At 40.3% G+C, this 26,232-nt stretch overlaps 1 protein-coding gene across 2 annotated transcripts in view; it reads right to left on the bottom strand.

The window, feature by feature from the left end:
• Positions 1-26,232, bottom strand: part of LOC124554163 (solute carrier family 35 member E2A-like) — a 156,744-nt gene that overhangs the window by 72,579 nt on the left and 57,933 nt on the right. For both annotated transcript variants that reach the window (XM_047128235.1, XM_047128234.1), the window contains exons 4-5: positions 17,218-17,350; positions 4,162-4,215 (exon numbers count right to left, since the gene is read on the bottom strand). In XM_047128235.1, the coding sequence (XP_046984191.1) occupies positions 4,162-4,215; positions 17,218-17,350 (187 nt within the window). The remainder of the gene's footprint in view (positions 1-4,161; positions 4,216-17,217; positions 17,351-26,232) is intronic.

Genomic DNA, 26,232 nt, shown 5'->3' on the forward strand with positions numbered 1-26,232 from the left:
GTTGTTGTTGTTTCCAGTCCTGAGACTGGTTTGATGCAGCTCTCTATGCTACTCTATCCTGTGCAAGCTTCTTCATCTCCCAGTACCTACTGCAACCTACATCCTTCTGAATCTGCTTAGTGTATTCATCTCTAGGTCTCCCTCTACGATTTTTACCCTCCACTCTGCCCTCCAGTACTAAATTGGTGATCCCTTGATGCCTCAGAACATGTCCTACCAACCGGTCCCTTCTTCTTGTCAAGATGTGCCACAAACTCCTATTCTCCCCAATTCTATTCAATACCTCCTCATTAGTTACGTGATCTACCCATCTAATCTTCAGCATTCTTCTGTAGCACCACATTTCAAAAGCTTCTATTCTCTTCCTGTCCAAATTATTTACCGTCCATGTTTCACTTCCATACATGGCTACACTCCATACAAATACTTTCAGAAACGACTTCCTGACACTTAAATCTATACTCCATGTTAAGAAACTTCTCTTCTTCAGAAACGCCTTCCTTGCCATTGCCAGTCTACATTTTATAACCTCTCTACTTCAACCATCATCAGTTATTTTGCTCCCCAAACAGCAAACCTCCTTTACTACTTTAAATGCCTCATTTCCTAATCTAATTCCCTCAGCATCACCCAACTTAATTCGACTACATTCCATTATCCTCATTTTGCTTTTGTTGATGTTCATCTTATACCCTCCTTTCAAGACTCTGTCCATTCCGTTCAGCTGCTCTTCCAAGTCCTTTGCTGTCTCTGACAGAATTACAATGTCATCGGCGAACCTCAAAGTTTTTATTTCTTCTCCATGGATTTTAATACCTACTCTGAACTTTTCTTTTGTTTCCTTCACTGCTTGCTCAATATACAGATTGAATAGCATCGAGGATAGGTTACAACCCTGTCTCACTCCCTTCCCAACCACTGCTCACCTTTCATACCCCTCGACTCTTGTAACTGCCATCTGGTTTCTGTACAAATTGTAAATAGCCTTTTGCTCCCTGTATTTTACCCCTGCCATCTTCAGAATTTCTAAGAGAGTATTCCAGTCAACATTCTCAAAAGCTTTCTCTATGTCTACAAATGCTAGAAACATAGGTTTGCCTTTCCTTAATCTTTCTTCTAAGTGGGTCCTCTGGTCCAAATGAATGGATCACCGACTGCAAATGTTTACGTTCGATGACTTGGAGACCATTTGCAGCCGTTCATGGAGTTTGTGTTCACAAACAATGATGGAATTTTCATGGATGACAGTGTGGCATGTCGTTGTGATTGGTTTGAAGAAGATTCTGGACAATTTGAGTGAATGATTTGGCCACCCAGATCACCCAACATGAATCACATCAAACACTTATGGGCAAGGGCGTACCCAGGATCTGAACTAGGGGGGACCAGGACAGCACTTCTTATTAAATAAAACAGTAAACCAGTGAAAAACTGGTTTTAATAAACATTTTAAATACATGAATGCACTTGTACAATCCAAGCAAACATGCAGCATTTCTTATTAAATAAAACAATAAACTAGTGAAAAACTGGGAATATCTTGTGTGTACACCCATGCTTATGGGACATAATTGAGAGGTCAATTCGTGCACAAAATCCTGCACCGGCAACACTTTCATAATTATGGATGGCTACAAACACAGCATGGCTCAACTGGGGACTTCCAATGACTTGTTGAGTCCATGCCGCATCGAGCTGCTGCACTACACCAGCAAAAATAGGTCCGACACGATATTAGGAAGGACCTATGGCTTTTGTTGCCTCAGTGTGCCAGTGACATTTTAAATAATGGCATAAATGGCTCATTTTCTGGGCTCAAATTTATTCTAAGTGGTTGGATCTCAAACTGTTAACAGCTTTTAATGCCATGTGGTATAATAATAATAACAAAAATCCCAATAGTTAGCACAAAATGCTCGAAATGATCACAATGTGTTAAAGTAAGAATACAGTATAACCCCATTTTTATGTTCTCAGAATTAACATTTTCCCACAGTTTACGACATTTTTTTATTGCTTCCATCAAATTTCCTATGTCCAAAATGTTAATTCGCATCCAATTTTCTTCAATATATTTATAGTTATCCTGCAATTTACACATATGAAAAAATGTTTGTGGAGAAAAAAAGGACAGAAAATGACACTGGCATGATACTGGCCGTCAAATAGTGTTTTCAAACATTATGTGGTTAAGTTTCTTGACACCAGGGCACTCTACTCAGTGGATTTGAACCAGTAAATGTGTAAAAGTTGGAACAATTTGTGTATTATCTCCTGCCACTGCCAACTCTACTTGCTGTGGTAGCTGATGGAAGTAAGTAGGTTCGTTCGTATTAAGATATCGTGACCAATCACAACCATTTCCAAACTCTCTCTACTGTGCATACGCACTTTTGTGATTGTTGTCATCATCGTGACATGTTTGTCGACCCATATTTAGTGTTTTTTGGCATTTGACCACTTGTAGTGCTACTTGACAACATAACTAACTCACTTTGCTTCACTCTAACATTTGTGGTTTAAACACAGCATCAATTACATATTTTTTTGTGCTGAGCAAAACATATTTCGAGAATTTATTCTTGTTGTCAAGTGCAGTATTCACATATGTATTTTTTTGTGATGTTACACAAACAAACAATGTGAGTGATAGTTTGCGTGTGTGTGGTTTTCTACATAACTGAGGAGGCACTGTAGCTGATAACCTCAAAAAGACGACTACAGTGTGAGAGACGCAGAACAACACATAAGCAAACACCACACAAAATATTTATGTACATATTTGCACTTGAAAACGAGAGAGTTTCAAAACGTGTTGTGCTTAGCATGAAAAAACATGTAACTAGTACAGTGTTTCATTATTTAAATTATGAATGACAGATGCAGGCTTTCGAGAAACATCGATTATGGTGTGCGAAATCAAGTCAAACATTTCTACTTCCTAGACAGTTATCAGTTCCAGTTACACCAGCTGTTTTTGTTAGATAATAAACAAGTCTGTAACAACTATTTTGATGCCTATTATGTGCACATATCATACATAAAGTGTGAAAATGCAAGTGGGTATCCTGTACATAACTTTTAAAGCTTAAAACATTATTTCCCACATTTTACGTTTTTCTACATTTTACACCTTTGTCTCTCTTTGACGATAGGGTTATTACAGGTTGAGCACAAGTTTCTACTGCAGAAGGAAATCAGCTGTGTCCCTTCTAGAGGACCTATCCCATTATTCACCTCTGGTTTACAGAAACTGTAGAAAACAAAGATGGGTTGCCAGATAGGGATCTGAAACCAGTCTTCCTGGATACAAGTCCATGTTGTGATGCACAGTGTGGTTCCATAATCAGACCAGAGGGTTATTTTACCAGTTTTAAAAGTGAAAAATGATGCAGCTAGGGTAGTAAATATCAGGAAAAAATAAGCACAGTACCGAAGAGAGAGAATTTAAGAAAACTGTGCCATAAAAGAAAGGACATAGATAATTGCAGGAGCATATGAAATAACAAAAATATTTACAATAAAAAGTGCATATAAAAAATTCATATAGTAATGCATTAGAACAAGGCAGCAAAACCAGAATGCCTCTACATAAGTGAATGTCCGTCACCGAATTTATAATATTAGAGTGAAGAAGGAAAATTTGTCAAATAACAAGCACAATAGCCTGAAAATTAAGAAGCAATAATGAAATACGTGAATATATAGAAAAAATAATAAACACTAAAAAAAGAAGATTGATTTAAACAAAATCAGTGACAACAAGCCAACAAAACAGATCTTCAAGTGTGTCTGGGAAAAGAAATCCACAGCAAACAGGAACCAAGTAATTAAAAAAAATGAACTATAAAAAGCAGAAGAAGCTGGAGACAGTTTTCAGAAGGACAACATTACATTTCAAGGCAGAAGCAGTAAGAGAACAGGTGTAAAATTATGAAACAAATAAAAAAAAATCAGTTTTGAGAATGTTCTTTTTGTCTGCTTATCGTGACTGCAACATACACAACTTCATGAAGGAAGCACCTCTCATTAAGGAAAATTACAGTAAGTAACACTTTACAGTTGCAGCATCTATGAACAAAGTGTCCCCATAATTGAAAAATTGTTGACAGAAACATAGAAAAAGAGGAAAAAAGGCACTAAATGGCAAGTCCAACTTACGTGTATTTGAATTTCTCTCCACTTATGAGCATCTTAGAATATACATTCTGCAGGCTGAAACAAAGCAAAAATTGAAGTCCATTTCCATTAAACTGCTTAAGTTTATAAAGATATAAACATCAAATACCACGAAAATAAGCACTCATTCTACATCAACAACAGTTTCTGCCATTCAAAACATGTAGAGGAGAATCAATTAAAACACGAAATTTGACTCATTCATACGACGCAACCACGATTCTCACAAATGTGTAATGTACCTGTATACGTACTCCAAAACTATGAATGTAGACATATACTACTGATGAAAAGCTGTCAAGTTCCCTGCTGGGTGCCAGCGTTAAAATACTATACTACACGACTGGCCATTAAAATTGCTACACCAAGAAGAAATGCAGATGATAAACGGGTATTCATTGGACAAATATATTATCCTACAACTGACATGTGATTACATTTTCACGCAATTTGGGTGCATAGATCCTGAGAAATCAGTACCCAGAACAACCACCTCTGGCCGTAATAACGGCCTTGATATGCCTGGGCATCGAGTCAAACAGAGCTCGGATGGCGTGTACAGGTACAGTTGCCCATGCAGCTTCAACACGATACCACAGTTCATCAAGAGTAGTGACTGGAGTATTGTGGCGAGCCAGTTGGTCGGCCACCAATGATCAGATGTTTTCAGTTGGTGAGAGATCTGGAGAATGTGCCGGCCAGGGCAGCAGTCGAACATTTTCTATACCCAGAATGGCCTGTACAAGACTTGCAACATGCGGCCGTACATTATCCTGCTGAAATGTAGGGTTTTGCAGGGATCGAATGAAGGATAGAGCCACGGGTCGAACACATCTGAAATGTAACACCCACTGTTCAAATTGCCGTCAATACGAACAAGAGGTGACCGAGACGTGTAACCGATGGCACTCCATACCATCACACCGGGTGATACGCCAGTATGGCGATGACGAATACACGCTTCCAATGTGCGTTCACCGCAATGTCGCCAAACACGGATGCGGCCATCATGAGGCTGTAAACAGAACCTGGATTCATCTGGGGAAAAAAAAAAAAAAAAAAGAGATGTTTTGCCATTCGTGCACCCAGGTTCTTCGTCGAGTACACCATCACAGGCGCTCCTGTCTGTGATGAGACATCAAGGGTAACCGCAGCCACGGTCTCCGAGCTGATAGTCCGTGCTGCTGCAAATGTCGTCGAACTGTTCATGCAGATGGTCGTTGTCTTGCAAACATCCCCATCTGTTGACTCAGGGATCGAGACGTGGCTGCACGATCCGTTACAGCCGTGCAGATAAGATGCCTGTCATCTCGACTGCTAGTGATACGAAACCGTTGGGATCCAGCACGGCGTTCCGTATTACCCTCCTGCACCCACCGATTCCATATTCTGCTAACAGTCATTGGATCTCGACCAATGCCAGCAGCAATGTCGCGATACGATAAACCGCAATCGCGATAGGCTACAATCCGATCTTTATTAATAGTCGGAAACGTTATGGTACGCATTTCTCCGCCCTACGCGAGGCATCACAACAATGTTTCACCAGGCAACGCCGGACAACTGCTGTTTGTGTATGAGAAATCGGTTGGAAACTTTCCTCATGTCAGCACGTTGTAGGTGTCGCCTCTGGTGCCAACCTTGTGTGAATGCTCTGAGAAGCTAATCATTTGCATATCACAGCATCTTCTTCCTGTCGGTTAAATTTCGAGTCTGTAGCACATCATCTTCGTGGTGTAGCAATTTTAATGGCCAGTTGTGTATTTTAACACTGCAACCCAGCCGGAAACCTGACAGCTTTTCATCAAATTATTTTCCTGTTCCACTCAGAAACGAAGCGAGGACAAAAAAACCATTCAAATGTCTTCATACAAGCCCTTATTTCTCTTATCTTGTCTTGGTGGTCCTCATGTGAAATGTACGTATGTGGCAGTAGAATTGCCCTTCAGTCAGTCAAAAATGCTAATTCTGTAAATTTTTTCACTATTGTTTTGTGAAAAGGATATAATATTCTCTCCAGGGATTCCTATTTGAGCCCACTGAGCTTTTCTGTAATACTCACACATTGATCAAACCTATCAGTAACAAACCTAGCTGCACGATTTTAATTGCTTTGATGTCTTCTTTTAATCTGACCTGCTGCGGATCCCAAACACTCCAGCAGTACTAGAGAAGGGCCATGCAAGTATTCTGCACACGGTCTCTTCTATAGATGAGCTACACTTTCCTAGAATTATCCCAACAAACCAAAGTCAACCATTCACCTTCCCCACAGCAGACGTTATGTTCTTGTCCCATTTCCTGACGTTTTGCTCTGTTACACCTAAGTGTTTAATCTTTGTGACTGTGACAAAGCCATACAACATTAACGCCGTACCTGAACATCAGACGATTTTTTTTCCTACTCCTCTGGATTAACTTACATTTTTCTACATTTAAAGCAAGTTGCAATTTATCATCCTCAAACGGAAATTCTGTTGAAGTCATCTTGACCCTCCAAGAGTCGCTCAGCAACAAACCTTTCCCATATACTTCAGTGTAATCAGCAAACATTTGCAGACTGTGCTCATCTACATGTACAAAAAATGAGAGCAGTCCTATCACACTTCCCTAGGATCCCAGCTCTCCTGAACTGTACAGGTGGGAACTATCCCTTCAATACATCCCACACTCCCGTAACCCTCCTGGTCTCAACGTTTGTAACTCACTGTCTTTCAGCCACCCCTCCTCTTCCCTGTCCCCACTCCAGCACTACATAGCCTTCTATTCCACCAGCACACCCACAGTCTTTATACTTCTCTCCTTTTCTGCCCCCTGTCTAACATTCCGACTGCACCTACTGCATTTATTCGAATCTAAGCCGCACTTTTTTCCAGTTTTTGTGATCCAAAAAACTGCCTGCGGCTTAGAATCGACTGCAAAGTAAGCGGAAGTTCTGAAAAATGTTTGTGGGTGCCGCCACAACTAACTTCTGCCATCGAATATATGTGGCGCTACACAGGCATGCTTTGCAGGCACAAAGATAAATACTGGCGCCAAAACCTCTGCGTCAGTAAAAAAGAAAGGTGGGACTGGCAAGACTGTGTGGGATGTTTGTCAATATGGCCAACTCTACGTTCTGAATTCTTTCCTACCCGTGAGAAGAGATGGTTGCTAACAGGAACTTTTATGAATTGTGAATCACATGCAGTATTCTCTTCACCATATAGCGTCCCCAGTGCCATATTACGAAAAGACAATATTTATAAAGAAGACATTCATAATTTGTAAGAGATTTTTTTTATCATGTAGCCGTAAAATAATAATTTCTCTGTGTAGGTTTAGATTGCAAAGAAATAATTTATGACAGAATGATCTAGAGAGACGCCCAGTTACGCTCTTTTGTTAATTTTTTAGTCGACTTCACTTCCTCTTTTGTCTTGAATGTGTCTAGAGGGACATCTTGCGTGTGCTGACGAATGTAAGCATATTTGTATGAGTTAAGCATATAATATACTGATCCAAATTTATTGTGCACTTTTAATTTGTAAGAGGTGATCCCGATTTCATGTCCGCCTTCCTTGAATTAACCTGCATTCAAGTAATTTACAGCTCAACAATCGCAGCGGCCGATGCAGCCAACGACGCCATTACGTGGCGATATTAACTTATGAAAAATTAGCGGAAGCGGAAAACTCGCCCGCTATTAGCATAATATTAATTTTTCTCCACAGCCGCACGAAGTTGCAGAAATACTTAGCTTTAAGATTCTTATTTTCAGTAGCATAGCCGAGACCCAGAGCCAGGACTCTGACTACAATACAATGGTTAACGGAGGTAAGAAAATACTCTCGCGCGTGTGTGGGCCGCAATTGTAATTAATAACTAAAGATCTTTTGCTTTAACGTCAACTGACTAGCCGAGGAAATTTATATGAAAAGTTTATTGCATTGCTCAACTTAAATATCATTTTTATTAAGGCCAACCACGTAAGTCGGCAACAATCAAAAAAAATAATAACAACAATAATAATATATACATTAAATTACGACGACCGACGGACGCGAGATTGGCGCCGCAACTTTGGGGCCCAATTAATATGATTCTATTGTAATGAATGTAATTATGTATGTGTCTAATTGTTGTAAAATATTAATGCTTGTATGAATTCTTTTACATGTACAACAACAAAACCACACCCTGAGGAGATCTGGAGAGGAAAAAGTGTAGAAAAGAAAAAGGATTGCGAGAAAGAAAAATAAGTAAGGTAAGGCCTATTGTGCAAGCATCCTGTGTAGCTCTGTGCGGAATATCGAACACATGTGCACATGAGATACCTTCGGTGTTTTGTGTATTTATGTGTTTATTTTTGGAGGGATAATTATTCGTTTTGTGTATTTATGTGTTTATTTTTGGAGGGGATAATTAATCGTGTGTGTATCAGTGTTAAAGATTCGTCAGTGGCTTAAAGTGAATTTAGTATGGGTAAGATAGGACAACCTAAAGCATCCGTACCAGAAGAACAAAATTCTGTTAATATGGAAAGTGAGGATCATTTGCAATACGTAAACGAATCCCAAGCCACCGCCTCGGATAACATAATTTCCGGAGCGGGGGGCGAGGATCTGTGGTCGGTGAATGACGCTCCACAGCAGAATGGGAATAGAGCAACAACTCCACTGCCTGGGCAGGGGGGCCAATCGAGTGCTAGATTAAGTGGGGCACCAGTATGCTCACCGATTGCAGACCCATTTGCAGAATTTCTGCGCAGGTTAGAAGAAAGAGATAGGGAAAGAGATCAGAAACTGGCTCAGATGCTCCATGAGCAAGAGCAACAAAGAGAACTGAAAGAAAGGGAAAAGGAAAGAATGTCAGAACAGAGGGAAAAACAAAGAGACGAAAAACTGGCTCAGATGCTACGTGAGCAAGAGCAGCGCAATGAAGCGAAACTAGATAGGATCCAAAGCGAACTAGCCGAGATGCGGGATGCGTGCAAAGAGATCCCCGATCTTGTGCAAAGCTTAGCCGGAGAGATGCAAAAATTACAGATATCGCAGGCTAGGCTTGAAGACAATGTCCAGACTTTAACCAACCGCGTGGATAATGTGGAGATAGATGCACGGAAAAGTATTGACGCATATTTGGAAGTGCAAGCTCAAAAAGTAGAAAAAGAATTAAATGAATGGCTAGAAGTAAAGGATCGCGAGATATCTGCAAAGATTGAAAGCGATGTAAAAACAGCTGTAGAACAAGCGACTGCGGCCGCGAGTGTAAATATTGACGCTAGCGCTGCCGCACTACGTGCCGAATTAACACAGATCAAATCCCGTGTGACTGCGGAGTTGCCAAATTGGCATCAGGAGGTCGCGCGGAGACTGTCTGCGTTGGAAAGCAATGTAAACAGTGGCGGACAGATCATGAATCAGACTCCGCGTACTGATTACTATAATAACGCTGACGGTAGCCAGGGTGCGAGTGCGCAACCGCAACCTAATGCGAATTATGAGCACGAGCAACACGCGATACCGTGCAGCGCACATCACGAAGTGATGAATGTCCCAGAATGTAGCAATCAGACATGCAAAAAAGAGGACAATGTAATAAAACACAGGACATTCCAACCCTTCAATAGCGAAAAACGAAATGTCCACCCTGTTGTATTTATTAAGAGCTTCAGGAATGTGTTTCCCAGGACATGGACGGAAAGACAAAGAATACAGTTCGTGGTCTCCTTTATTCAAGGTGACGCGGCACTGTGGGCCACCGACGTGTCCGAAAAATGTCTAACGATGCAACAGTTTGAAGGTGCATTCTTGCAAAAATTCTGGTCCGATAGCGTCCAAGAAAGACTACGAAAGGAGTTGTACAGTCCAGAAATGTACAATCCTAAGATGGGAACGTTACGCAAATATTTCGAAAAGTATATAAACAAAACCAGGTACTGGGACGAGCCAATGTCCGATCGTGATATAATCAGATTAATAAAAATGAAGTTGCCCAGTGAAATTAAAAGATATTTCATCAATGTGCCGGAATACGATATAGAACTATTCATGGAAATAGTGGATTCTGTTGACCTATTGATCGAAGATATGAAAACCGAAAACAAGTGGAACCATGCAGGCTATAATCAACACAAAGCCGATTACAATAGCAGCCACAGTAACGGTAGTAACTTAGTACCAAATGGTAACGGGAATAGGCAAGAGCACCGGCAACAGAATCAAGGCACAAACAATGGCAATGGTTATAATGGCAACGGTTATAATCGTGAAAATCGAAAGAGACATCATGATGGACGCATGAGTAATGGACATAATGGTAACGGCAATCCGCAATGGCGGAACAACCGAAACCAGTGGCGTGGTCGTAACGAACCGACACCACAGTGGCAACAAAACACAGCGCCACAATGGAACGCCAACCCAGGTCCGTCACAGAACATGTCAGGGAGTTACAACCGACCACCACAAAACCAGAGCCATACACAATATCAAAATACATCATCGGGGAGGCAGGGCAGTCAACCCAACAGTAGCAACAACAACAACCAGAACCACAATGTGAGGTTAGTGGAAGTGACAGACAACTGTCAACCCACTGATGCTCATCCGTTAAACTAAAGACAGCCACAATACGCTCTCCGTTGTTGGCTGCAGGATGGTGTAGTGAGGGCACATTCACAGATGACAGCCATAAACTTTGTATGCTGAGATACAATGAAGGAACAAAAATAGAAAAGGAACTTGTAGACATACCGCAGACATGTAACCGAACCGACAAAAGTGTTGTGCAGGCTATATTGCAAGCAGATATGTATGGAGCACCAATACACATAATAGTCGATACCGGTGCGTCAACCAATGTCATGAGCGCAAATTTTTACAAGTACTTGAGTCAAAATAATAGAATACCAGTATTGCCAGTGAAGAATTGTCGTGTTACAGGTGCAATAGGTGCACAATCTCATATCATAAAGCACCAGGTGCAAGTCGAGTTTACGGTAGGAAATGAAGCAATGAAAAGCTCGTTCCTAGTAGTTAAGGGATTAGGTGTTGCTTGCATCCTGGGGATGGAATTTTTACGCCAGAGGGACGCAAAAATCGACCTCTTGTGCGGGGAAGTAAGCCTTATGAATGAGGGTAGACGGGTAATTTTGCCGTTGTTGAGGACACGGGAAGTGCACGGTAAATATTGCCGGAGCTTTCAAACGAGATTCGTAGGAATACAGGTAATGAATTTATATTCTGACTTAAGTACAAGACAAGCATGTTATATGGAGTTTATTACTGAAGACAGAGAGGAAAAAAGGAAACTGATAGCCATGAAAGTTAGGGAGTCAGAACATTTGACTGAAGCACAACAAAACGAATTGACTCAGCTACTTACAGATTATGAGAATGTGTTTTCGGAAAAACCCGGTGTTATCGAGGGCTACACCTATAACATCGAAGTGGTACCTCACGATACTTTCTGTCACGCAAACTACACCATTCCGTGGTCAAATAAGGAGGCAGTTACCAAGGAAATAAGAAAAAATACTTACAAAGACTTAAAGAAGTTCGCTCAGTAGAGCAACGTTTACATTTGTGTGTAGTAGGTTAAGTTTATAGCGTATTTTTTCTGTGTGTAAATGTTCCGATTTTAGTGTAATATTTAAAGACAATGAGGCACACAAGATTAGTGCGATTCAATTTCGTAGATGTTAAGGAATAATAGTATTTTTAAGCAATTGCATTTTGAAGAAAAAAATGAACGTAGGTTTAAGAATATGTTAAAAATTTCATGTTGAAAAATGCTTTAAAAATATTTTTAAAAAATTCAATAGCATGTAATGATGAAAGAATTTTTCATTAGTGTGTCATGAATATTTTTGAACTGTAGTAGTAATGCAACTTATGAAATTCAATATTATAGTGTATAAGTCGTTTCATGTATTTATGTCTATACCGATCTTGAAATATGCTCAAGCATAATTTACTTAACAATGTGAGTGCAGGGTGTACATCACCCGAGGTACCTCATGTGTTGTGGACAAGGTACAAAGCAAATCAATAAACGCGACTACCGCTAAGCACTGTTAAAATATATTGCCATCTGCTAAGGCAGAGATTTGCACGAATTTGTAGTGCAAACAAAAGTCACAAATCTAACATTAATCTAGGAACTTGCACGCTAGGCCTAGATTATAAAATGTGTACAATAATGCGAGAGGCAAGGTTTTGTAAAGTCGAGCCTGGCTCTGGAGAGCAAGTACGCAATGAGTGGGCAGACATGACATGGGGACTTACCTCAGATGAGACGGAAATACAATTGTATAGTCAAAAAATCTGAAGGCAAGTACGACTCTAAGTGGAAAATAAAAAGAGATAATTAGTGCGAGAGACTGGTAAAATCCAGCACTAGCCAAAATCCAGTTCAGACTGAATGAAATACATTAGTGTTTGTGAACTAATCGAAACAGTTACTTTAAACAGTGTGAAAAACTGTGAAGGTGAAACTGTGATATGGACAGTGAGGTGCTAGTATTGAACGTTCAACAGCGGTGAGGACGCCAAACGCCAATATTACGCACGAAAAACTGTGAATTTACTATAAATGTGAACTATTAACGTGAAGTGAACCCACAGTCAATATTTTTGGGACAGACTGTAGTTTCAGTGAGCACAATAATGCGAGATTGGAATGCGATGCGTGGACTGTTGCAAAACAGCGACCGCAGAAACGGCGAATGTTTGTGCTAAGCTCGTATTGGGACACTCACCAGTGCCTGCGAGTGCGGCGAAAACATAAATAATTTTATCAAGACAAAAACTGACGTGTAATGGAAACAGTATTGCATCAAAACTGCATTCACGGGAGAAGGTCCATGTCATGTTTTCTGCAAGACAGTGCTAGCTTGACACTCGGAAACTGGCGAAAACTTAACAACTGCCGCACTAATAAATGCTCCTTTCCCACTAGCGTAACCATCTGCAGCGGGAAACAAATATTACGTTGGTTGTGTGTGTGTTTCATGTACTACGTCGGAGATGCGTAACAGAGCTGACTCCTGCCAACAAGAGCGGGGGGCGGATATCATCCCACTCCGCCACGCCCGGCCGAGACAGAAGCGCATCGCCAACGGTGCAGCCGATCAGCTGATTCTGACGTTCCGCGACGGCGAGACACACGCTGGCGTCGAGCGGGCGTTGACCTCCCCGCAGCCGCCGCGAACGCCGAGCACCGAACACACCAACCGACGCCGTCGCGAGCCAAACGTCGCGGCGTAGATCATCAACGACACCGCAATCAATTGTTTTAATGACCTCATTTTTTGCATAGTGCAACAAAAATATTTGTATGCACATCCTGTACTCCAATGACATTCCAGAAACAATTAAGTGAAAGTGACCAAAGCAGTTAGTCTGTCGCTCCGCCGAGGTTTTCCCCAGGTTTCCCTACGGCCGCGCCAAATGGGGAGCGAACAGTTGACACCCCTGGGACTTCAAATATTCCGGACTAACTCGTGGTTGTATACCTTGAACCTCATCTGTATTACACTTTGTGGACAACACACCTCAGTAATTTAACGCTTTAAATATACGATGTGACATATGTAAACTGTGAAAGAAAAATCTGCGTGTGGACACGGTGGACATGAAAGAGGAAATATTTATGTCAAAAACACGAACATTTTTTATGACATAAACATTTCGGGGGGCAATATAGCGTCCCCAGTGCCATATTACGAAAAGACAATATTTATAAAGAAGACATTCATAATTTGTAAGAGATTTTTTTTATCATGTAGCCGTAAAATAATAATTTCTCTGTGTAGGTTTAGATTGCAAAGAAATAATTTATGACAGAATGATCTAGAGAGACGCCCAGTTACGCTCTTTTGTTAATTTTTTAGTCGACTTCACTTCCTCTTTTGTCTTGAATGTGTCTAGAGGGACATCTTGCGTGTGCTGACGAATGTAAGCATATTTGTATGAGTTAAGCATATAATATACTGATCCAAATTTATTGTGCACTTTTAATTTGTATGAGGTGATCCCGATTTCATGTCCGCCTTCCTTGAATTAACCTGCATTCAAGTAATTTACAGCTCAACAATCGCAGCGGCCGATGCAGCCAACGACGCCATTACGTGGCGATATTAACTTATGAGAAATTAGCGGAAGCGGAAAACTCGCCCGCTATTAGCATAATATTAATTTTTCTCCACAGCCGCACGAAGTTGCAGAAATACTTAGCTTTAAGATTCTTATTTTCAGTAGCATAGCCGAGACCCAGAGCCAGGACTCTGACTACAATACAATGGTTAACGGAGGTAAGAAAATACTCTCGCGCGTGTGTGGGCCGCAATTGTAATTAATAACTAAAGATCTTTTGCTTTAACGTCAACTGACTAGCCGAGGAAATTTATATGAAAAGTTTATTGCATTGCTCAACTTAAATATCATTTTTATTAAGGCCCACCACGTAAGTCGGCAACAATCAAAAAAAAATAATAATAACAATAATAATATATACATTAAATTACGACGACCGACGGACGCGAGAACCATAAGAATAATATGAATATAAACATTTTGCCATGTATTCTTTCGTGTTTGCCGCTATCTCATTTAAATCCTGTCTGCCTAATAAACTACGAAACTAAAGTGAGACAACAGCAAACGCGGAAGAATATACGTATTAGGTCATGTTTATATTTGTATTATTCTTATGCCTAATAGTGATACAGTCAGAAATTAAGCACGGCAATTGACTAGATTTTTAAATCTAAGATGACTCTAATTTCTGTGCAGAATGTAATGTACCAAAGAGGCGTCTGCAAAGATTTTCAAATGGAGAAAACTTTCGCTAAACTCTCGTTCAGAACATCATCTATCATACGCAGTCAATTATTTGGTTCTTTTTTATCATTATCAAAGAAAGCAGCAGTGTAAGTAACAACAAATAGCAGTCTCTTGCCATTGTTTCGCTAGTGAGATGATTCCCCTCTCTCTTTTTTTTTAATTGTAAGCGGCGGTAGCGTGCACAAAAGCAAGCCATGCCACAAGCGGCGACATGCCATAAACACTCATTATCAGAATGTGACAAACAATGCATGACACAGTACAGTATTGTATTTTCAGCTTAGAGTGACTTAAACACCTTTAACAAAGAGAATGGCACTTATCAGATCAAAGAAAAATAAGCAATCAATACAGACAAGACGAAGCACGTGAAAAAGGAAGGGTATACGTATAAATACGGACGGAGTGCCTGATGCATAGCAATGGCTACCTGGTAAAGCTTAACTGCTAAGCTTACGATTCGAACCAAACTACTGTAGCTGTATCGTCATTCATTCACCCTAATTGTGTCTCATATTACAACGGACCAACTTTGTTTCAATTTGGATGTGCGGCCTAAAACTTTTCTCTCCCCTTGAATTTCGTGTCTCAAATTTCAGGTGCGGCTTAGATTTGGCAAATTTTTTTTTCCCTTGATTTCGAGTCTCATTTTTCAGGTACGGCTTAGATACAAGTAAATACGGTAGCTGTCCTACCCTCTCTGTATGTTCCCACGAGCAGCACTTTACTGTCCCGCCCCCCCCCCCCCCAACACCCCAGCCTCCTTACCCCCACCACCCAGATTGCTTCTCTCATCACGCGCAGCTGCCTGTTCTCCGGCCTTAGCATCCAGAGATGTTGGTCACGTGTGTGAGCTGTGTTTGTGTGAATGTGGGTGCATGTTGTCTATTTCAAAAGAAGGTCTTCTGGCCAAAGCCTTACATGTGTAGTAGTCTTTTTGCTGTGCTTGTCTGCAACTCAACAGCTCCACTATATGGTGAACAGCAATCTATCCTTTTCATAATATTATCATTATTCCAGCCTGGATTTTCCATTGTTTCAGAAGTAATTGTGCTTCATTTGGCTGAAACTGATAGGCAGGAGTAAATGCGACCCACTGTGTATGTTTCCATGTGTTCAGATTTAATGTACATGTAGTTCTATATTTTTGACAAAAGTGAGAAAAATTTATTGCTAATCTACCCAATGTTGGATGAATTTTACCTCCACCTGCCTAAACCAAATTTGATCATTCTTCATTCATGTAGCCACTGTGTTCGTGAATGCTTTATGCTTGTTAAAGCATTTTGAAATCTGTATTTGCAGCTACTAAAAATGTGGAAACAGCAACATTTCCAGATGTTCGCAGAAATAGTCAAAATGGAACAACTGACTATGCTTTCAATAGATAAAATGATATGCATATGCATCTTTAGAAGTAGCAAAATGGCTTTCAAATACCTTTCATAATAGATCTGATTTATGCAGTATTTGACTGCTATGTATTTTGCAGCAAAGACTAGCTTCATTGTCACATCATCAAATTGAAACCGTATCAAATTCAAATACATAAAACATTTCTGTGATATGAAATTCTTTCTGTCATGTGCGCTTCTGTTTATGAGCAAATAGACGTGTCGAACCGAATGTTATCTGCCAACTATGGTCGGCTATGTTGGCTGCATTGATACAGCTGTCAGTCAGTACCAACTGAGGCCGTTCGATTCACATTGAAACTTCGACTCATCATTCACCGCACACTGGCTCTTTAGAAAGTAAACAAGCTGATGCAATTATGCAGAACAAAGGTGCCTTTCCTTTTTTTATGAACAGCTACTACATAAAGTTTTTTTCAGCCTGCAAGGTACGCATACTCGTCATATTGAAATTGACGATTTATGATTCGAGAGGAAAAATCTCTATTACAGGCCACACCACAATGTTTCAAGGCAAAAATTAGGAAAAAAGGTACAGCGTATATTTGCACGAATACGGTATTAGTGAGGCCTGTTCAGAAGTTTTTGGAGTTAGTTGGTGTCTGAAAGCACAATGAGTTGGAAGTGTTGGCAACAGAAAATGCAATTTATTTATGAATAGGTGTCGGACACCGAAGAATGTACGTCGGGGGCAATTCATTTGGAAGCTGTCGAAGGTCTAAATTAATCACAAAATTTCTTACTATTTTTATACTGTTGCAGTAAGAAATGTGTCAACTTGAAGCAGCACTCACCACTCGGTGAGGTTGGTGGCCATGGCGGCGATAAAGCCCCGCGTGTCGAAGCTCAGCTCGTTGGCGGAGCAGAGCGCGAGGCCGCCCATCACGGGGATGAGGGACAGGCCCACGTACAGGCCCGTCGTCTCACCTGCCGACAGCACACGTCTAACCTCAGGCTACATAAGAAATCACACAAAATAAGAAAACGGTGACAATTATAAACTAATACTGTAGTAGGGAAGTGGGGTGCCAGCAGGAAGGGCATCTGGCCACCCCTTCACACTAACCGTGCCAAATCCAATGGTAACAACGCCGACCCTGCCGAAATTGCGGGACGAAGGCACAAGTGAAAGACTAGTCTTTCTTGACTAGTATGGAAGCATCGTAAATCATGGTTTTACAATGGAGTGAACACAAACAAATGAGTATCAGCAACTGAGGATTCTCTCTGTTGTAAACACTAGCCGAGTGCAGTGAACTGCATTTGACCGCGTTCTGTTTGCGTTCGCTAGTGTTCTGTTGGTTGTCAGTTTTTTAGCAAACCACCACAGGAAGTTCAAGTCCTATCTGCTTCGGCGCTAGCTGTAGAGGAAGCTCTTGTTTGCTGTCTTGTTTACTTCCGATGCTGTTGACACAAGTTGTATGACTGACAGAGCATTTAAAAGAGAATGTAATGTTGCCGATAGAAAAATATAGGTATCATACATGCTTCTTGGGTTGAAGAGATCCACAGCACAAATACTGATGGAAAGGAAGTGCAATTCGTAGAAAATTGCTGAATCACTCTAAGATGCTCTCGTGACACAAGAACGACAATCAATTCATTAGGTGCTTGCATCAGGTGGGAACAGAATGAACCAGCTTCATAATTATTTTTATTAAAAAGTAAAAGCACAACATATTTCACTGAAAGCAAACAAGTGTGAATATGTATCTATTATGGTTATTAAAATTATGTGAAAGATCTGATTATTCCCATTGCTTACATTAATGGTAGCCCTAATTACAAGGGCTGATTCCTGTTGACAAATAAAAATGATCTGGGGTTATGCTATCTGCCCTCTAATGAACTGTACAGCAGATTTTATCAAGTAGCCTATGTGACGAGTCATATGTATATTTCACCTATTATTAATCATATTTTATAGGTACTATAGGTGAATCCATGAACGATGACGGGCCATGAAGGTCCGTGCCGTGTAGAGGCACAGAGAGGGATTGTAGCGTTGCTGGTTGCAAATGGTAGGTGCAGTACACGCATAGAGATGCAGACGCCAAACAGTTTGTAAGCTTGTGTTTAGGGGCTTGCGGGCAGCAGAGAAAGTTAAGCCCCCTCCACCACACGCCTACCACAGCGAGATGACTGGATCGAAAGGAATAACATATGCAATGTCGGCTGGCACAGTAAGTTGCATTTTGTGCTTCACCCCGAGCATCTGCATACGTGGAAGTACGAATGCTTGTGTCCAATGGCAATGCTAAAGTTTACTGATAATTATTTTCATAAAACACGAAAAAATTTCAAAATATTGATGACCTGTAATGCTCTGATAATGCCACAGATGGCTACCCCATTGGACTACCTCTTTCACTGTCACCTCGACTGCTACGTACTTTCAGATAAGGTTCTCTGCTTTACGAACTATGTGCTTCCCATGTGCAGTGTGTAACTGTTGCCAACATGGACATGGTCTACCACACATTACATGTTATATAACATACTAAATGGAATAATTTAAATACCACAAAAATATTTATGTAATTTCAAAAATATTCTGTCTTTTGCTACTGCGATAAAAGTTTTATTTAGACAGTCTAAACTAGGCCAGATGCACATCGACTTATCTTAAAGCACTTCAATCAAAGCAAAGCTGACGAAGTACACAAAGTGAACTGTGGACTCATAAAAGCTAAAATATATTGGTGAGTGTTGTCATAACACAACAGCAACTACTCACTAAAATATAGATCAGTCACAACAAATGTGAAATATGATCTTACCACCACAGAGATACACAAAACTACGACAGGTAATCAAGTGGCTCGGCAATGTAGAAGCCAAAATACTGTGCACTGACAATGCTTCAAAATAAAGCAAAACACTTATTCCCTAAATAAGATTTTCATTACTGTTGCAAAACAGACTGTATCACAATACTGATGGTAAAACCGCGATCACAATCAACTGCACAACTGCAGAAGAGAAGCTAAAGCAAAAAAAAGGGACAGCAAGAATATTGTATGTGTGCCTCGCCTTTCATTTTACCAATCACTGCAACCGTCGCCGTCTACAGTGCAGTAGTTCATGTTGGTGTCAAGTTTATTTGATGTTAGATTGATATTGATGATGATGACGATGGGATCAAGTAGATTATCAATTAAAGTTTCCCTCTCCTTGTCCTCCTCCTGTAACCACTCTGGGTGCTGAACACATTCAACTCGTGCTGAAGGAGTTAAGCTGTCACGTGCTTCATACAAAAGCCTTTCTGTGTCACCAATTGTAAATGTCTTATTTTGCTCTGTGACATATCCTTTCACTTGTGTGCATATGAGCTCTATCATATTGCACTGATAATGATACGGTGGCAAATGCAAAACTGTATGTCCACATTCCTGTGCAGTACAATCGATGTCAAACTTTTACATGAGGTTTATGAAGCTCTACAAGATTCAACAATTCAGCCAGAGTTTGGTTGACAGTGTCAATATCTTTTTACTTGCGTGCCACAGCAGGATACAAGTTTGTTTTTTTTTTTTTTTTTTTTTTTTTTTTTTTTTTTTTTTTTTTTTTTTTAAATTTATATACACCTGTCGCAGGTGCCTTGTCAATGACAACCAAGTGATAGCTCACTCTGTCCGTAACTATTGCCGAGTTTGCAGACAAGTAAGGGAGAAACTGTTTTCGAAACCATAATGTCTCCAAGGTCATTTCAGAATGACAATCCCCTGAATTATTCTTTTTTGCCTGGAACAGTAATTTGCTTTCTGGAATGTATCCGGAATAAGAACCAGTGCGAAGCACAATTATTCATCCACCTTTATCAACTGGTACTTTAAAGCCACCTGAAACATCACTCAGTTTCTAACACGCTTTTCTCGTATGATTCTGGTTTGTCTCTGTTTCGTCCAAGTAAAAAAAAATGTTCTGATTGCCAGATTTTCTTATTTCAAAAATACTTTTTAATTATCAAGAAGCTGTGCCTTTTTTTGTATCATGAGCAGGTGTGCAGCGAACTTTGTACATCTGTAAAGAACAGCAGTCTTTATGCTACCAAAGTAAACACTTATGAGCAAAATCAGTTTAATGTTATTAAACGAAACAACAAGTTTACTGTTACCAGTCACCATTTTATTTATTTCCACAACGCGTTTCGAAGGTTTAAACCTCCATCATCGGGTGGATTTACATCAGTTAGTATTACATTTGTGTGTGTGTGTTGTGTTACGATTTTTGGAGGAACTTGTGGCACGGCCTCCAGTGGTCACAGGTTCCTTTTGCTGTCATAACACATCACATGTATATGGTTCAAATGGCTCTGAGCACTATGGGACTTAACTTCTAAGGTCATCAGTCCACTAAAACTTAGAACTACTCAAACCTAACTAACCTAAGGACATCACACACATCCATGCCCGAGGCAGGATTCGAACCTGCGGCCGTAGCGGTCGCGCGGTTCCAGACTGTAGCGCCTTTAACCGCTTGGCCACCACGGCCGGCTCACATGTATACTGCCACATTTGTAAACAAATGGGCTTCCACTGGTCTGAACAGACAAATTACCTTCACTGGCAATCTGCTTAATGATTCTCAAGATGAGGCTACTCGCTTCCACAGTGTATTCCTGAGATCTGGCAACATCTGTGACATTTCCACTGTTTCCTGCTTTGTGGCTGATGGAAGAGTGTATCCGGTAAATTATTTCCGTTGCTTGTTTATGGAGAATTTGTCACTTACCACCACCGTCAGCAGTGATGAATTGTAACAAATCGAATATAAATTCACCAAATACCTGACACAATCACGTTTAATACTCACACTGGCCAATATGCTCACAGCAGAGAGCTGGGAAATCTACTGAATGCTCACTAGCTGTCTGAGGTTCATCTGACATCTGGTGTGTAGAATGTGCCTAAACTCTACCACTGTTGCTCATAGCTCCAATTATACTTTCCTTGTACATACTTTAATACAATCCTCAAAGTGGAATGAGATTTTCACTCTGCAGCAGAGTGTGTGCTGATATGAAACTTCCTGGCAGGTTAAAACTGTGTGTCGGACTGAGACTAACTCGGGACCTTTGCCTTTCCCGGGCAAGTGCTCTACCATCTGAACCACCCAAGCACGACTCAGACGAGGTACTGGCAGAAGTATAGCTGTGAGGACAGGGCGTGAGTCGTGCTTGGGTAGCTCAGACGGTAGAGCACTTGCCAGTGAAATGCAAAGGTCCCGAGTTCGAGTCTCGGTCTGGCACACAGTTTTAATCTGCCAGAAAGTTTCAATTCTCAAAGTGTTTCGCACATGTTGCTGCATATCTCACAGCAGCAATTGAAATGTGAAACACCCACCAAGGTAACTATCTCCAGCAGCCAATAACTAAGAGCGTAAATGTTAGCTGTTTTCCCGTTTATGTCGGCTGCCAGTACTTAAAAAAGAGTTCTACTTTTAAATTTCGGCCTTAATCACAATTAGAAGGCAGTAAAAAGCATCAACGAACATACATGCAAATTTTTTGACTAATGCTACAAAGTATCGGAGCTGTTAAGTGCACTACCTCTATGAATTTCATATTTATCTACAAATTTAGACATCTAAATTCTTCTTTCCTTATCCCATTTTGCTTTCTTCATCGACAACGGTGTGTTCATCATGCAAAATAATGTTCTATGAATATGAAAGTTTTGCACTGGGTCTCTACTTATATAGTGTTGTATCCTGGGTGCCAATTTTTTGTGCCAAAAACCAATAACACACCGTTCATAGGCTACGCTCATCATTCTGCGTTCTCTTTCATTCCCTCTAGTGTAAACACTTGTGTTCACTTCCATTCGCTCCAGTGTGAAATGAGCTTAAGACTACTATAAAAACCATGTTTCAAGGAAACATTTATGTCAGAGCTGCAATAAACGACAAAAAAGACGATACTAGCATATTGGTGAAAACTGTAAAGGGCATTCTCGTATTAGTGTTTATACTGGAGAACCAATGTGAGCCATACTTAGTAGCTGAGCAGTCTCCTACAGCCCTTGCTACCTGGACTGGATGGAAGGCACCCCGATTTGAAAAACCCGAGTACGTACCACACCCACAGTTACTTTGGTAGCAGACATTGACTTACAGTGAACACTTGATCCATTTAGCGCAGTGACGACCACGAATTCAGCACATGAGACGTGCAGTGGATTGCGTGGTATAGCTCTCTCGCATCGCTGCACACTTCCTCCTCCACCACGACACACTGTCTGAGTGTGAGGAGGGGGAAGACAGGGAAACTGTGAAAGTGTCCATTTAAATGGCAATCCAGTTGCATTGCATACAACTCAATTTCACATTTCATATTTCTTGGAAAAACAAATAAAACAAATTTTCAGTATTATTTAATTACTTTTGGCATAAAATATTGGCATACACACAGATGTAGATAATTTCGAAGATTTTCACAGTCAGTTTTCCACGTTAATTGTCATAATCGCGAAGAGCCTTTCATATACATATTTTGGCTGAAATGTTTTATCATGTTGGCAACCTCATTATAAACATAAAATAATTTGTCATTTAAGCAGGGATAAGAGTGCAGACAATCAGTTCTGTCTGCGCATGCATAGGGGCACTTTCAACTGATTGGGTCGATCTGGAGGAGGAGACCAAACAGCGAGGTAATTGGTCTCACTGGATTAGGGAATGGTGGGCAAGGAAGCTGGCCATGCCCTTTCAAAGGAACCACCCTGGCATTTGCCCGAAGTGATTTAGGGAAATCACAGAAAACCTAAATTAGGGTGGCCGGATGTGGGATTGGACAGTCGTCCTCCTGAATGTGATTCCAGTGTGCTAACCACTGAGCCAACTCACTCGGTCGCTTTCAACTGAAACGGCAAACGGTCTCAAAAACAACTAGAAAACAGGTGTGAGGTTGGCAGTGTCTTCAAAATGTTTAGAAAGCTATCCTTGTAATTCTTTCAAGGCCACAATGAATTCTTCAAAACATTCGTTTTCTTTTAAGATCAGTGAGCTTACGAAAATTGACAGTGTTTTTTGGCCAGAATTTGTCCCTTCTACTGTTTGCTTTTCTCTGTAAATGCGACACCATCAAATCAGCAATAAGTTGTCTCCCACCTTGAAATGCCTTACTGTGGGCAGTGTGCAGTCAAGTCCGCTCAAAATGTGAGGTCTACAACCCAATTCTAAATTGAAAAATCATTCGAGACATGCTCTGTGACTTAAACAGTAGACCTTGTAGTAATATATAAAGTCTCCACATTCTTTCTTCAAGTCCACTGAAAACTGTCGCAACTGACAGCAGACTTCTATGTGTGGTTTCGGAGAATTTACTATATTCACTACCAGTTTCACCAAGTACTCTACGCTTACAAATGTAGTACGAAGAACTGTCTAGAACAATGAATCCCATCTGTCAATTGTTGTAATTTTTTGTCTTTCATCATCATCATCATCATCATCATCATCATCTAAATCTTTCTGTGTGGTGCTGTAATGTCACTCCACAGCAAATTTGTGTTGCCCGTTAACTATGCAACTACATCGCATAAAACATACTGAGAATCTTTATCGTTCTATCCTGTCATTCCCATTCATTTTTAAAAATCTTGTGACGATAGAGTGCTAGACTGTCTGTTTTTGTGCAAAAAGGCTCTGTACCTGTGAACTACATTCATATCATGAATGAGTAATGAAGGGTAAACACCGCTGACACCATGATTCTCCTGAACTGAAAAATGCCACACCATGATGCTAAATGAAATGTTGCTCGATACTTCCAAGAAGTGAAGTGAGTGCACAAATAATGCTGTATGACACATTTTGCAGTTTTTAGGAAATCAACAAAAACTGCTAATTCCAGAGAATTATTGCCAAATAATATTGTAAAAGCAGATATGTATTGTTTGTGAATACAGAGTGTTCAAAAAACTTGATTGTGTTTCTTAAAATAGCGCTAAGCACGTTTTTTTTTTTTTTTTTTTTCCTTTTTTCTTTTTTTTGAGAATAAGTAAGTAAGTATTAAAATGAAACAAGTGCTTTACAGCAAAGGATATACAGCATTGTTTCCAATCACTCTGTACTCTGGTGTGATGATAAGGCTGCCTAGAATACAAAAGTTGTAAGAAAGAAAACTGTAACAAGATACAAACTGATATTTACTGTATACTGGTTACTTTGATTGCGACATAAATCTGGGATATTAAATTCAGTTGTGACACAGTAGGTTTTTGTAAAAATGACTGTATTTTGGCTCCATATAGTTCATCATGTCCGTTCATCATGTCCAACAGATCACTCTTCTCCTCATGAAGTTGCAGTGCCCCATTGCATAGCAATCGGAAACCAGAAGGCAACAGAATTTTTTTTACTTCTTGTTCACAACCATGTTTTGCAATGCAATGTCTTTTCCATGGACAATGCACGTTGTAATTACGGCACACGCTTATACCTTGAGGATTTTCACTACATAGCTTCAACCAGAGCACACCAGTAATTTTCAAAGCAGTTGGCGTTTCAAAAACCAACTCAACAGATCCTATGCCCTGGAAGTCTTCCATCATCATCATCCCCTGAATGGTCAGTTTCAACGGATAGACAAAGGCCTAAGCAATGACATGCCGCCATTCGAAAGGAATCATGACCTTTGACCCTTTCTTTCTTTTCTTGATCATTGTGATGTCGCTGTCAGAACGTAGGAAACTATGAATCAAACTTAAAAACTTCTGATGTATTTCTGTAAAATACTTGCAGCAGATGAGATAGAAATAAAGCTCTAAAACCCTCCAGTTACTGTTCTGTATGACACAGCGGTCAGACCATACAATCAGTTTGCGTTCCACACCTTCTTCAAGTGTCACAAATTTAAGTAGACAGGAAACTATTTTGGTTGACCCTCTCCTTGCAGTGGACTCATCTCACAAATTTACTGCATTGTTTCCAGTACCAACATCATGATCTGTGAAACTATATGATGACAGCTGTCTCTGGTCAAGTACTGTGGAATGCATCAATGTAGGACAAAGTAAAACCTGTTGTGGGTCAACACATATAACGTGTATACTGTTTCTTTTAGCCTCTTCTGTGTCTCTTTTTAGCTCTTTGTATGCTTGGTCTGCTTTAGACGATTCTCAAGTTCGATGTTGTGCACTTCTATTTCATCTGAAGCTGCAATCACAAAGAATCGATACATTCTGCAGAGGTTGGGATCAGGGTACAGAAATTCTTTTGAACACTTATTCCTGCTGTAATGGCTCATCTGCTTTGGGAAACTTGAAATGAGTTCTTGAATCAGAGCCCTGTCGTCATTTTATATGGCATGTGGCCTACTGAAATATTTTCCTTGACCATCTTTAGCAGTGGTCATTCCACCTTTCAGTTTATGTTGAAAGTCTTTATTCATTGTCAGGTGATGCAGAATATGTCAAGCAATGTTTTTAACACACTTTTTTTGCCTTGACTTTGTATTTGAAAGCCGCTTGTTTCCATGAAATAATGACTTTACCTTACTTTCGTCTGGGGGACATGTCTATTTCCACGGAGTTTATCAAGTAAATGGACCGCTTATTGTGTATCAAGGCGTGATATTCTTCATACAGCTTTAACTTAATTTCCAGGTTTATGTCGTTGCCTCCTCCTTTTCAACAAACTTCTGCACTGCATACATGATCCTGAATCATACAGTCAATATTAATACCTAATATTCAAATGAATTACCATATTTCACATCCTCTTTTAATAATACAGCAATGCTCAGAGTGTATTATATTTTTTTTGTAGATGACAACGACAGAACTGTAGTTAATCCTATGCATGTT

Source organism: Schistocerca americana, chromosome 11 (assembly GCF_021461395.2).
Source record: "Schistocerca americana isolate TAMUIC-IGC-003095 chromosome 11, iqSchAmer2.1, whole genome shotgun sequence".
Classification (NCBI taxonomy): domain Eukaryota; kingdom Metazoa; phylum Arthropoda; class Insecta; order Orthoptera; family Acrididae; genus Schistocerca; species Schistocerca americana.